The sequence below is a fragment of the Medicago truncatula genome, chromosome 4 (genome assembly GCF_003473485.1).
Source record: "Medicago truncatula cultivar Jemalong A17 chromosome 4, MtrunA17r5.0-ANR, whole genome shotgun sequence".
Lineage (NCBI taxonomy): Eukaryota > Viridiplantae > Streptophyta > Magnoliopsida > Fabales > Fabaceae > Medicago > Medicago truncatula.
The window spans coordinates 30,481,789-30,495,111 of record NC_053045.1 but is presented as its reverse complement, the minus strand read 5'-3'; the positions used below and the strand labels follow the sequence as shown (position 1 = coordinate 30,495,111).

The 13,323-nt window shown below is 33.5% G+C and overlaps 1 protein-coding gene across 1 annotated transcript; it reads right to left on the bottom strand.

Annotated features, from left to right (window-relative positions):
- Positions 1-7,614: 7,614 nt before the first annotated feature.
- On the bottom strand, positions 7,615-12,188 carry LOC11410764 (proteasome subunit beta type-4). The gene is made up of 6 exons (XM_003606409.4): positions 12,036-12,188; positions 11,797-11,873; positions 10,697-10,826; positions 10,337-10,496; positions 10,066-10,251; positions 7,615-7,947 (listed from the first exon to the last, which is right to left on the bottom strand). The coding sequence occupies exons 1-6, from the start codon at positions 12,065-12,067 to the stop codon at positions 7,834-7,836; spliced, it is 699 nt and encodes a 232-aa protein (XP_003606457.2). The 5' UTR covers positions 12,068-12,188; the 3' UTR covers positions 7,615-7,833.
- Positions 12,189-13,323: the final 1,135 nt, after the last annotated feature.

Sequence of the window (13,323 nt, the reverse complement as noted above, 5' to 3'; positions counted from 1 at the left end):
ATACTTGGAATGAACATGTTATTGGATGTCCACTGTTTGTCCTCAGTAGCAAGCTCAAAGCCCTAAAAACCAAGCTGAAGATTTGGAATAAGGAAGTATTTGGAAACATTCACACCTTTGTCAGTGAGGCTGAAAAAAATCTTAGTCAGATTCAAGGCCAAATCAATCTTCAGGGTCACAATGATAATCTCATGAATGAAGAGAAGCAAGCATAGATCACCTTAAATGAAGCTTTACACAGACAAGACATTTTCTGGCAAGAGAAAGCCAGGGTTAGCTGGCACTTGAATGATGATAGGAATTCAAAATATTTTCACAGAGTCACACAAATCAAAAACAAAACCAAACTTATTACTAATATTAGACACAATGATGAAATCATTTCAGATCCTTTGAGGGTTTCTAATCACATAGTTTCCTACTATAATAATTTGTTTTTTTCCACTAACTCTGTTTCGCAGGATTTTTTGCTGGTGGACGAAGTAATTCCTCAAATGATTGATGAAACAACCAACAATCTTCTTATTCCAACTGAATTAGAAGTGAAGAATGTTGTTTTCAATCTTAATCAAGATGGTGCTCCAGGGCCAGATGGTTTTGGTGCAAGTTTCTTCCAAACCTATTGGAAAATCATTAAGAATGATGTCTATGCAGCAGTTGTTCAATTCTTCCAATCTGGATGGTTACCCCCCAATTATAATGCTAATACTCTTATTCTCATTCCAAAGGTTTCTAATGCAGATAGCATGGATCAGTATAGACCAATTGCCTTAGCAAATTTCAAGTTCAAGATCATTTCTAAAGTGCTGGCAGATAGGCTTTCTCAAATTCTTCCAAACTTAATTTCCAAAGAGCAGAGAGGTTTTGTCAAAGGAAGGAATATCAAAGATTGTATAGCCCTCACCTCAGAGGCTATCAATGTTCTAGATAAGAGATGCTTTGGAGGTAACTTAGCAATGAAGATTGATGTGTCTAAAGCATTTGACACAATTAACTGGGAGTTTCTGATGAAGGTTTTAAGTTCTTTTGGATTTCATCAAAAATTTTGTAGCTGGATTCATTCTATTCTCAAATCATCAATTATGTCAGTGTCAATTAATGGCTCTCAACAGGGTTTCTTCAAGTGTAATAGGGGTGTCAAGCAAGGGGACCCCCTATCCCCTCTTCTTTTTGTTATTGCTGAGGAAGTGCTAAGTAGAGGAATTAATAAATTGGTGAATGATGGCAAAGTTGATTTAATTAAAGCTTCTAGATCTGAATCCATTCCATCTCATTGTTTTTATGCTGATGACTTAATGGTTTTTTTGTAAAGGAAGGAATGCAAGTATTGATGCCCTAAAAGATTTATTTACTAGATATGCTGCATGCTCTGGTCAAGTTATTAATATAAGTAAATCATCTATTTTTGCTGGTGGTATTTCTGATTCAAGGTTAAATCATATGGTGCAGCTTCTTGGTTTCACCATTGGTTCTCTGCCTTTTACCTATCTTGGTGCTCCTATCTTCAAAGGGAAACCAAAGAGATTTCACTTTCAGCCTATTGCAGATAGAATCAAGTTGAAGCTAGCTAATTGGAAAGCATCCCTCCTATCTATTGCAGGAAGAATTGAACTGGTGAAATCAGTCATTCATGGTATGCTTGTTCATACTATGAGTATTTACTCTTGGCCTGTAAGTTTACTCAGAGAGTTAGAAAGATGGATCAAGAACTTCATTTGGAGTGAGGATATAACCAAGAGAAAAATGGTGACTGTGGCTTGGAAGAAGGTCTGTGCTAGATTAGATGAGGGAGGTTTGGGCATTAGATCTTTAATTTGTTTAAATAATGCCACTAATCTTAAATGTTGTTGGGATATGTTTCAGTCTGATGAGCAATGGGCCTCTATTCTAAGAAGCAGAGTGTTGAGAGATTCTTCATGTATCCAACATCATATCTTCTCCTCTATATGGAGTGGTGCTAAATCAGAGTTTCAAACTTTGATTGATAACTCAAAATGGTTAGTTGGAGATGGTGGTGGTATTAATTTTTGGCATGACAACTGGTGTGGAACTATCTTAGCAGAATCCTCCAACATAAATCAACTGCATCTTGATCAGTATCCTAATAATTTGAATGCCTATATTTATGACCATAGATGGCGGTTCCCAGATGACCTGTCTGATCTCATCCCAAATTTGAGAAATCTTGCTACACATGTAACTCTTCCTATTGTTTGTATGAGGGATAAATTGGTCTGGAAGCACAACTCCAAAGGGAATCTGTCTGTTAAAGATGTTTATCTGTTTAAACAAACTCATTTTCCTAAAGTTAAGTGGGCTAAGTTGATCTGGTCTGCTGATATTCCTCCCTCCAAATCGCTGCTTGTTTGGAGGTTTATGTTGGATAAGCTCCCAACTGATGAGAACCTCACTGCCAGGGGATGTTACATTCCTTCCATGTGCTCTCTTTTTCGGGTTAGCTCTGAATCCTCCTCTCATTTATTTTTAGAATGTTCTTATGCCTTACACATTTGGAGGTGGTTTGACATTACTTTCAACTGCTCTTTAAATTTTCAAACAAAAGATGATATTTGGAACATTTGTAATGGATCTTGGAATCCTTAATGTAAGACAGTGGTTACCTCTGCCTTGATTAATATCTGTAATAGCATTTGGTTTGCAAGAAACCAAATAAGATTTCAAAGCAAGAAGATTCCATGGAGATCCTCAATTGCTTCTATCATTTCAAATGCTGCACTCTCTGGAAATCTATCTAAGAAGGTTGCCTCTCCCAGCATTGCCAATTTTATCATTTTGTAGAAGTTTAATGTTTCCCTTCATCCTCCTAGAGCTCCAAAAATCATAGAGGTTCTTTGGCAACCTCCTCCTAGAGCTTGGGTAAAATGTAATACTGATGGATCCACAAATGGGACCTTATCATCTTGTGGAGGAATATTCAGAAACTACAAAGCGGAATTCATGATCTGTTTTGGAGAAAATACTGGACCTGGAGATTCCTTGCATGTTGAGCTTTCAGGAGCCATGCGTGCTATTGAGCAAGCCAACACTCACCAATGGACAAACCTCTGGCTGGAAACTGATTCAGAGTTGGTAGTTAAGGCTTTCAAAAACAATGCTATTATTCCTTGGCATTTACGTAATAGATGGTTGAATTGTATGCAAGTAATTAGTAGAATGAATTTTTTGGTATCTCATATATTTAGATAAGGTAATGAATGTGCAGACTCTTTGGCTAGTCTAGGTGCTAATGTTGCTAATCCCACTGTTTGGTATGAACCTCCTTTGTGTATAAGGTCATATCTTGGTAGGAATAGATTAGGCTTGCCTAATTTTAGGTTTGTGTCCCATTAGAGAGGTTTGGTTTGGCCCCCCTCTCTTTTTTGTTGTTACTGGTTCACACTCCTATTTATATATATTTTTGGTAGGTTAGCACTTTGCTACCTACTTTTCAAAAAAAAAAAAATATGTGTATCATCTCATCATTTCCTCTTCCATATATTAAAGTTGTTTTTTTGTTGATTCTCATTTGTTATTTATTTTTCCAAGGCAACACATTTGATGCATCCACACAATATTGGATGGGAAAGTTCAACAACTTCTTTATTCATTCTTATCGTATGTGATTAGTTTGTCTAATAATATGCCAAAAATAATAAAAATAAGCAATATTTGGTTTTCATTTTGCAATGTTTAATATAATCTTAGTCCATCTTTTTCTTTTTGAGGATTTCATTTTTATTTTTCCATATTCCTTTTTATTAGATTTTAATTTGTTTGATAGAGTCTTAATCTTACTCTTTTGCATAATTATGAAACTCTTTTTTCTATTGTTCTTATTTTTTTCTAACTATACTTTAATTACGATGAGAATTTACAAATGTGTCATTTTTTTAAGTAAAAAAAAGCTAGAGATGTCCGAGAAGGCAAACCATCCCAATTATATTGGCATCCTACAAGTTCAACATTAACTTTTCCCTCCCATTCTCTCATTTTATTAATTAAATTACAAAACACTTATAGTCACGGCTTCCACTTAAATTACAAAACATTAACTTTTCCCTCCCTTACTCTCATTTTCCCTCCCTTACTCTCATTTTATAATCACATAGCTACATGGCTTCCACAACTCTATTTTTATAATCCTACAAGTTCTACCATCACTTTTTCCTTCAAAACTCACATTTATCATTAAATTAATAAAAAAAATCCACCGCCACAATAATCCTAACCATCCACTCGCCACAACTCTATTTACCTTTTTTTATTAATTAAATAAAAAATAGAAATTAAAATAAAAATTAGGAATTAAATTAAGAAATATGAAAAAAAAATGGAGAGAAAACAACTCAATTTCCCACGTTTTTTTTTTAGTTTTACAATCCTACAAATTCTCTCATAAATAGAAAATCATTTGTCTTGATGTACTATTTAGTCATGTGCGTAATTTTTTTTATTAAAGTCATATGTTCAATAAAGTTATGATATATTAAAAGATTATTATAATTTATGATTTATTGTATGATATAAATAATATATTCTTATTTTCTCATAAGGTATAAACTATTAAAATGTTGCATGTTTTTTATTATAAAATTTTTGTATGCATGACAATAACAATTCGAAAGAGTTCAACAAATTTATTTATCTTCTACCATTTAAAAAGTTTTGTTTTTAATATGTTTTCATATCGTTATTCTACCTCTCTTATATTTCATTTGAGAGTGTGATAGACATTACATGTAAGTAGTTTATTTCACTTATTTGTTAATTTTATACCATTTTTATTTTTAAGTATTCAAATAATGCTTTTTTTTTTTAGAAGTATTCACATAATGCTAAACAATATTAAAACAATTAATTTACATTCTTGCTTAAAAAAACTTATATTCTAAATTGAAAACAAAATCAATACAAACATTCATATCAATATAACGTATAATGATTCTTCAAACTAGTACAATAATAAAACTTACTCGTACAACGTATAGTGCATGTATATACATTGGAAGTTGGGAAGCAGGTAATGGAGTAGTCATTCCAATGAAAGTATTGTTGAATAAAGGATCTTGTTAATCGGTGTCCTTTCAAAAGTAAACAAATTGTCTTACTTTTGACCAACTAATTATTACACCACATTTTAATAAAATCTTACTTCTTTTGTCTACTTAACCAATGCCTAGGGGCACTGATTAACATTCTACTTAAACAAACTATGTAGTTAACGGGCTAGCATGCGCTCAACATTATATGGTTTCCTCCTCCATTTGGGCTAAGCATGCGAACAACCGCTAACAATCTCGAAGATATCATATGTTATTAATGGATAAGGGGCGAACAACCGCTAAAATCTCAACGATACCATATGTTGTTGACAGGCTAAGCATGCGCCTCAGTTTCCTCATCCGTTTAGGTGAACAACTGCTAAAATGGGCAATCTTGATTTGATTTGTGAGTGGCATACTTGTTTGACTTGTGAGTGGTACACTTCCGACGCGGTGAAGAACGAGGTTCCGATTTAGTAGAATGGTACATGTAACGTTCGTAACATCGTAACTAACACATCAATTGTTACAAATACAATTTTGATTATTTTAAAATAAAGTTAATTCTTTGTTTTAAACATAATTTGCACGATTATATCCATGATAGGTAAGATTACAATTATACAAATCAATAATGTTTATCCTTAAAAGAATACGATAAAATAAAACAATATCATGCATAAACAATTTATTTAATTTACTCCACATGATAACGAAAAGGAAAAATAAATGCACACTTGTAGTTTTATAGTATTTGAGATCACTTTTTAATTTAAATTGTGTGGAAAAAAAATATTTGATAATATATGTTACTTTTTTTTTAAGTGATAAATATATGTTACTAAAATATTCTTCACCTTGCATCAAATGATTCTTAACGAGTCTCCATGAGCTTAGCTCAGTTGGTAAGGACAATGCATAATATATGCAAGACAAGATAAAACTGAATATACTCTCTTTACTCAAAAAAACCCACCAGTCTTTGTTGTGGGTAGGGATGGCAAAAAAATTCGCACCCGTGGATTTCCGCGGATAAAATCCGCCATGGACACGAAACGGATCCCTTAAAGGATATCCATGGATAAAATAAATGGATTTTTAACTACCCGTTAATTAATGGATACAGATGCAGATTTAATAGTATCCACACCCGCGGATATCCAAATCCGCTATTAAACCGAGTAAATTACATGATCAGTTATGATAACTGAACAAAACATTTCAAACACAAAAAACACACCATCGTATAAAATACAAAATACGTATAATTTTTTCTCTCTCTCTCTCTTTTCTCTTACTCCCATCCATGTTGTTTCATGTTGATCTCATCTCCCACCCACCCACCCAGCAAGCAGCAACCAACAACTGACTCCTCTCTCTGGCAGCGGCAACACCACCACCAACACCATCCTCCAACATTCCCCTTAGATCCATCTCTCATCGACCGCCACCACTGTCATCGCCATCTCTCTCTACAACCACCACCACCTGAACTTTCACTCACAACCACTGTCGTCGTCAATAGCGGTCAGCCTTTTAACTTCCGTTCAGATATGGACCTCCACTGTCGCGACATCATCACCACCACGAGACTGAGATACGACAACGAAGAAACAGACACAAGAGTTGATGGTGGCGACGGGAAGAGTTTGGCGATGACGAAGTCGGTGGATAAGGTGGTGGTCGCTGTTGATAGCGGTTGTAACGAGGACGGTGGGGGATAATGGTGAAGGAAAACACACGTAGAGAAGAAAGGAAGAAGAGGGTTGTGGTGTATTTACAAAACTGTCCATGCTTTAAGAGTGAAATATCCAAATTACCCATGGTGTCTGTATTGTGTCAAAAAAATTGTGTCTATTTATCACTTCTCATTACATAAATAAATAACCTTAACACCATTTAATTTCCTAAGAAAAAACTCTAGGTATTGTGAGTGTTATTAGTTATTACGCTCTTTTAAAAGGAAGTGAAAGTGGTTGAGATTTTTGATGCAAGAGCTTTGTTTTTGTCAAATATTATGAACTTTACTTATGTTTTTGTTAAATCAAAGAATTTTATTTTTATTAAATGTAAGGGACTTTATTTATGTTTTTGTTAAGTCAATGATCTTTGTTGTTACCGTGATGCATGGATATTATGTTTTGCCAAAAAGAAAAGAAAATGCATGTTAAGAACATTTGTTTCTAAATTTTAGCTAAAAAAATTTAAACAAATTTTTTATTTTATTTTTATAAATGTTATCCATGGATATGATATCTGTATAAACCCGCAAATACCTCAAAATCCGTGGATACCCGATAAACGGATATCCGCATAGATATTGATAGGGTACGGATTTCATATTTATCCAACGGAACGGACACGGATATCATAATATCTACATCCATGGATATCCATTTACATCCCTAGTTGTGGGGAAAAAAAACATAATATAACTTTTTTTAAGAACACAATAAACTAATAACCGTTGTGTCAAATGAATCCAAACGCAATTTTGGTAGATCAACAAAACATGTACTATAGTGATGTCATTCAATTAAGGAGATGATAAAAGGAAAATGGCAATGTCGACTATCATTCAAGAATAAGTAAAATTAAAATGGTGGTAGATTTTTAACTCTTAAGTTGAACTACCATTGCTGAAAAATAAATAATAATAGTCAAGTTTTAGGAAAAATACAAACTCGCATCAGCTATTTGATGCAGTATCCATTTAATACAATGAAGTAATTGAAAGTCATTTCATATATCGTTTCAAACTCCAGTTTCATTTAATTTCATATTCAAACAGCTACCATGAACCTTCAGCACCAACTGTGGGATTCTTGAAAGCAGAGAACTCCCAGTATGTTTTTAATGAGAATGGCGGGAACATAGTCGCACCTTCTTCAGTCATTTTAGCTATCTGTAAATTTAACATAATAGATTCGTTAAATATGAAAGTCAATAAATAAGAATTAGTTGACTTCAGTTGAAAATTATAATAAAAGTCTAACAATTTATTTATAAAGGAAGAAAAATCATGATCTAGAATCACCACCAAGATTGTACTAATGGAAAAGGTTAAGAAATGAACTAGATGAGAAATTTAGAAACAAATTGATATACTTGACATTTCAATAAACTGATAAGCATCTAGCTTTTTCTCATCTTCTGATAGGAACCAGAATAGGGTGAGGAAAATATTTGTATATTTTTAATTGTAAATGTAAACTGGAAAACAAAAACTGAATTGAAACAGAAAAAGATATGGTTAGAGTGGTGCTCCTTGCAAGATGAAATTAAGAAACCTAGAGGATAAAACCTGCTGACCTGTGTTCCTTACCAGGCTTTCCGGCCTAATATCCCTCAAATCTAGATGCTCTCCTTCCATTCACTTTCTCCATCTCTGTCCTTCCAAAATACGTGTCTATCTCTCTCCTTATCTTCTCTCTTGATCTTGCCTTCCTATCCAAGTCTGTTACGCGCCCTTATACTTCCCTTCCCTCTCACCGCCAAATAAATTCCCACCACTCTCCTAAGGCCATGCGTGTCCCATTCTGTTATATTATAGTCCCTTTAGAGAGTATTTTCATTATTTCCCATTCTACCCTCTTAACAATCGTGAATCTAACAATACTCCTTAAAAAAGGTTCCCTTATCCTCAAGGTGATGGTTAAGGGACACTGTAACAGCCATTAAACTCCCATCGGGGTCCCATAGCTTGAAGCCCAATGGTTTAATTCCGAATTTCTCAAAAGCCTCCATGACACCTAATGGTCCTATGCAGTAAAAATATGGGCATATGTCGGTTCAAGACTACGAGCAGTAACATTAGTGGCAACCAAAATTGGAGACTTCCCAGTCCGGAGTGGATTCAAAATCCAATCCTTCTCATCTTCCAGTTAGTTTTGCAAATAGCCTACTATAACTCTTAGGGCTTTAAAGTTCCATGATTAGGTAATAAGTAAGTGTACTACAATTACTTTTTGAACATTGACTCCGATCTCTTAGTTAAGTTCCATGAGCATCCACTGAAAGGAAGCAACCAAAACACTATCATGAACCAATAGCGACATTTTTTTTCATACCATATTTATTTTCCCTTCTTCACTCCAGTACAGGGTTCTAAGGTAAACCCTTGAATCCTTGTACACTAAGGATTCTATATTGTGTTATGTTGACCAACACAAACTGGCTGAAGTTATTATACCAATGCAAAAGGAAAGGAAAGCATACTCACTAAGTGAGAAATTTCACATAGCATAATGAAGCTATCCAGCCTCAAATTTTTGCTTAATGGAAAGGAAAGAATGCCAGTGTTTGCTTAAAACAAGTTATCCATCCTCAAAAATCCTCCATCATTTTGTGCCATGTGGGGATTAGAAAAAACCCATAAGGATTCAATCCCAAATAAAGAAAAGGTGCTGTGTGGGTTACTGCTTACCGGTCCTCACTAGTTAAACTGCTTTTAAATGCAATATACGTCTGAATGAGACAAATTTGAAATCTAAAATTTCAAAATGAAAAATAAATTGGTTTTCTAATGAAGGAAGCGACACAAAAGAAATCAAGAGAAATATGGAAGAAAAAAAGTCGTAGCAGAAACCAAGAAATAAACAATCATATCAGTTACTCTCCAAATTTCGTTGACAATCCAAAAGTGAAAAACTGATGAAAATTTAATGCAGTATCTTCAAAAACATAAGTAAATTGCAAAGTAGACGAGAGGTGTAACAACCAACAGAGAAAGGGAGATGTGCATGTAGTGCTAATGAAATTGTGACCCAAACAATTGTAAATTTAAGACGATGTTTTGAGAATATTACAACTTTGTGAAGTTTTAAAATACTTTCATACATGATATTCCGATTCCTTTCTGTTATTTAATTTAGACCAAAATTGAGTGTATATTTCGACAACCTCCATAGGATTATGATCCCTTACAGCTTATTAAAGAATTAGCAAGACAGTCATTTTCTATGCAATTGGGGGACCTGTGTTGGGGTAAGTAAGATGGATGCAAAAACAGAGAAAAACAAACCTGTATCTTGTTGACAGCAGACCTATCACGATATAAAAGCACACGCATGCATTTTTCCAGTAACTTAACACCTTCCTCAAAGCTCAAATTTTCATGCCACTCATCACGAAGAATCGGCCTAGCAAGATGATTTCCTAGCCCAGTAGCTATGTGATCATCTTCATAATTAATTCCGATCATGTTAACCTGAACAAGATTCATAATACAACAACTGAATAAACTTGCACACTACTCAATGTTGAGCAAAATAAAAAGAAAAGCAAAGGCCTACCGTGCCGAGGTACTTTTGCCCGTTCTTCACACCGCCAAGTACAAGGGAGTTCCACAGAGGGTTGAACTTGTTACGCCTATTATACATCACTCGAGTTAAATAGTTGTGCACCTCCTTAGGTCCTAGAGAATTCCCGTCATCCCACATGTTGTCAGTGAGGCTACAACAGTCAAAGTTCAAAATCAACAGTTTTCAACACTTACATGGTATTAATGAAGTAATCAAATCTGAAATAATTGAGATGGAGAGGAATTCATTTTTGTGAAGTTTGAAGTGAAATAAAATAAAAAAGACCAAATGCAAATCAATTGACTATGCAAATTCTATTGTCTTTATCTTATGAGAAATTACAAGACTTACATAAGCTCATCGAGGTAACGTTGAATCTCTTGAAAATCGCTTATTTCTCCACTGGCACCGATAAGGGAATGTTTCCCAATAGGCTTCACCCGCTCAACACTCTTGTATCGCAGAGTAGACCCATAGGAACCTAAGACACAAAATGAGCCCATTATTTTCCGAGAGATGGGGTTTCAACTTCATATTTCTAACACAATTATGATTCATAAATTATTGCTATTTAATAGTTTACTACTAAAACCAGCACTTCCGAGGAATCACAATTTACCAAGAGTGTAATATCCAACATAAAAGAAGGAAAACATTTGCTTTACAACAAAATAATTGAAAAGAAAAGAAAACACTTGTAGCGTTCAATTCTAACAAATAAGCTAAAAAAAGATTCAAATTAACAACTATTTTTGGGTCTTAATACTCTGATTCCTAGGGAAAAAAGTCCCAAGTAATCCATAGTTCGACAGAGAGACAACTAAAATCTAACCAAGAATTTCCAGCCAGATATCAAACTCAGATTCTCTCCATCAAACCGACCTTAACTAAAGTCATTAACCACTAAGGCTCAAGCACTTCATTAACTGACACAACAATTTAGTACTAAATATTAAATAATAAAAAGAAACATTTGGTTTCACCTATGCTGATCGAGAGCATCTAAGTTCAATATCTGGTTCCAAGAATTGTTCCACCCAGATATTGAACTCAAATGCTCTCGATCAATTCAACCTTAACTAAGACTCATTAACCACTAAAGTTCAACCACATTAACTAACACAGAAATTTAGTACTAAATATTAAAAAATAAAAATTATAAAAATTGGTTTCATATATGCTGAATAAGTGAAATGTGCAAAGGGCCCGTTTGGATTAGCTTATTTTTTTAGCTTACGAAAAATAGATTATGCAAATAAATAAACTTTTATGTTAATTCATAACTTCTCACTAACAAAAATTGTATCTTCATAAGCTGTTTTTTCATAAACTACCTAAACTTATTTAAAAGCTTATTTATTTGCATAAGCTATTATGCATAAGCTCAAAAATAAGTCAATCCAAAGATGCCCAAAGTAGGGTTTAAAATTGCATTATCATTTGATTCTAACCTCCCATATCAGAAGCCATGAGAATCCCATCTTTGTATTTAATAGCAACCACGGAGGATCCAGTCACATAAGGATACCTAAAAATCAAACCAACATTTAGGTCAATTTCAAAACAAAATCGATGAACAAACAAAATAAACTATCTCAATTTTCGCGTTGCACAAAACCTTAAACTGAGTAAATTGAAAAACACACACACCAACGAATGAATTCACTAGAGAGAGAAAGAAGGGACATACAAGGTTCTCTGTGATTCTGCAATAGAGTCCATTGTTTGATTTGTCGAATGATCAACTTCAAAGAACTAATGAGAAGGTTTTTGAGGTACGGATCGAAGTGGTGTACTGCAAACAAATAAAATAGTTATGTTTTGGTTTTAAATATGAGATTTTTTGTTTGCCCTTTGTTCAAGAAAACTATTTTTATTTTATTTTATTTTCAGATAAAATAATTAATAAAAAATGAAGAATGAGATATATATATTCCCCAAAAAAATACTTTTTCTAAATTCCACCCCTCCCCCTTCACACAAGCCTTATTTTATTTAAAAAAAAGGTTAATAGGTCTTTACCCCCTTGCAATATATGTCATTGGTTTTTTACCTCCTTAATAGGCCAAACAAAAACCAATTTTATTTTTTTTTCAAGAAATTTTCGTTTTTGTTTGGCCTATTATGGGGTAAATCAAAACAAAAATATTTTACAGGGGGTGAATCAAAATAAAAAATTTACAGGAGGGAAAACCGAAAATGACCTATATTACAGGGGGTAAAAACCTATTAACCCTTTCAAAAATATCTTGTTTAAATTGTATGATGATCTAAATGTTTTTTTTATATGATCTAAAACCCCTAAAATTTTAAAGGAAAAAAGTTTCGTTTTAGTTTGTCTAAAACTTGAAAATATACGATTCAAAAAATACAATATAAAAACCTTCATAACAATTTAAAAAATATAATTTAAAATGTTTATAATTCAAAATGTGACAAACCTCTTAGATGATACGAGTTTTAAGTAAAAGCTGAATATGTGTTGATTAGCTAACACACTTGTTTTTCGTAAATTGAATAATAAGGTTTAAATGCATCAAAACAAATAATCCCTACAAAATGTTTAAGAGAATCATATGTAACAACATAAATGAAGCATATATTAAGAAAGTATCATCAATATCAATAGGTTACAACGCATGATTCAAACATAAAATTAAAAACACAAATTATCCATATTATACAACATAGTTTAAAAAAAAAAAAAAACTATTGGTTAGCACGGCCACCCGTGCCACCCTTACGTTTATAGTTCATCTCTCCTTGAACCTCATTTAGAATCTTTTGCATTCTCTACCAAGTCACACTTTTCTGCTCCATCTGACCACCGCTCATAATACTTCTGACATGTTCTCTGATGTGCATGTTAGCTTCTATTTTCGACATGCTACAATAAATGCAGTCAACTAAGTTTGACTTAGATTTTGAAGAAATTTAATCGAGTTTGACTCACAAGTTGAATCAGGTTTATGGACTTA

What these genes read in the sequence shown, in the direction of transcription:
- LOC11410764 (XM_003606409.4), bottom strand. Translation starts at nt 12,067, where the DNA reads ATGGACTCTATTGCAGAATCACAGAGAACCTT. An exon ending in CATGGCTTCTGATATGGGAG is followed by an intron (nt 10,827 to 11,796) that starts GTTAGAATCAAA and finishes TTTGTGTCTTAG; the next exon opens with GTTCCTATGGGTCTACTCTG. An exon ending in CTGCTGTCAACAAGATACAG is followed by an intron (nt 7,948 to 10,065) that starts GTTTGTTTTTCT and finishes TTAAATTTACAG; the next exon opens with ATAGCTAAAATGACTGAAGA.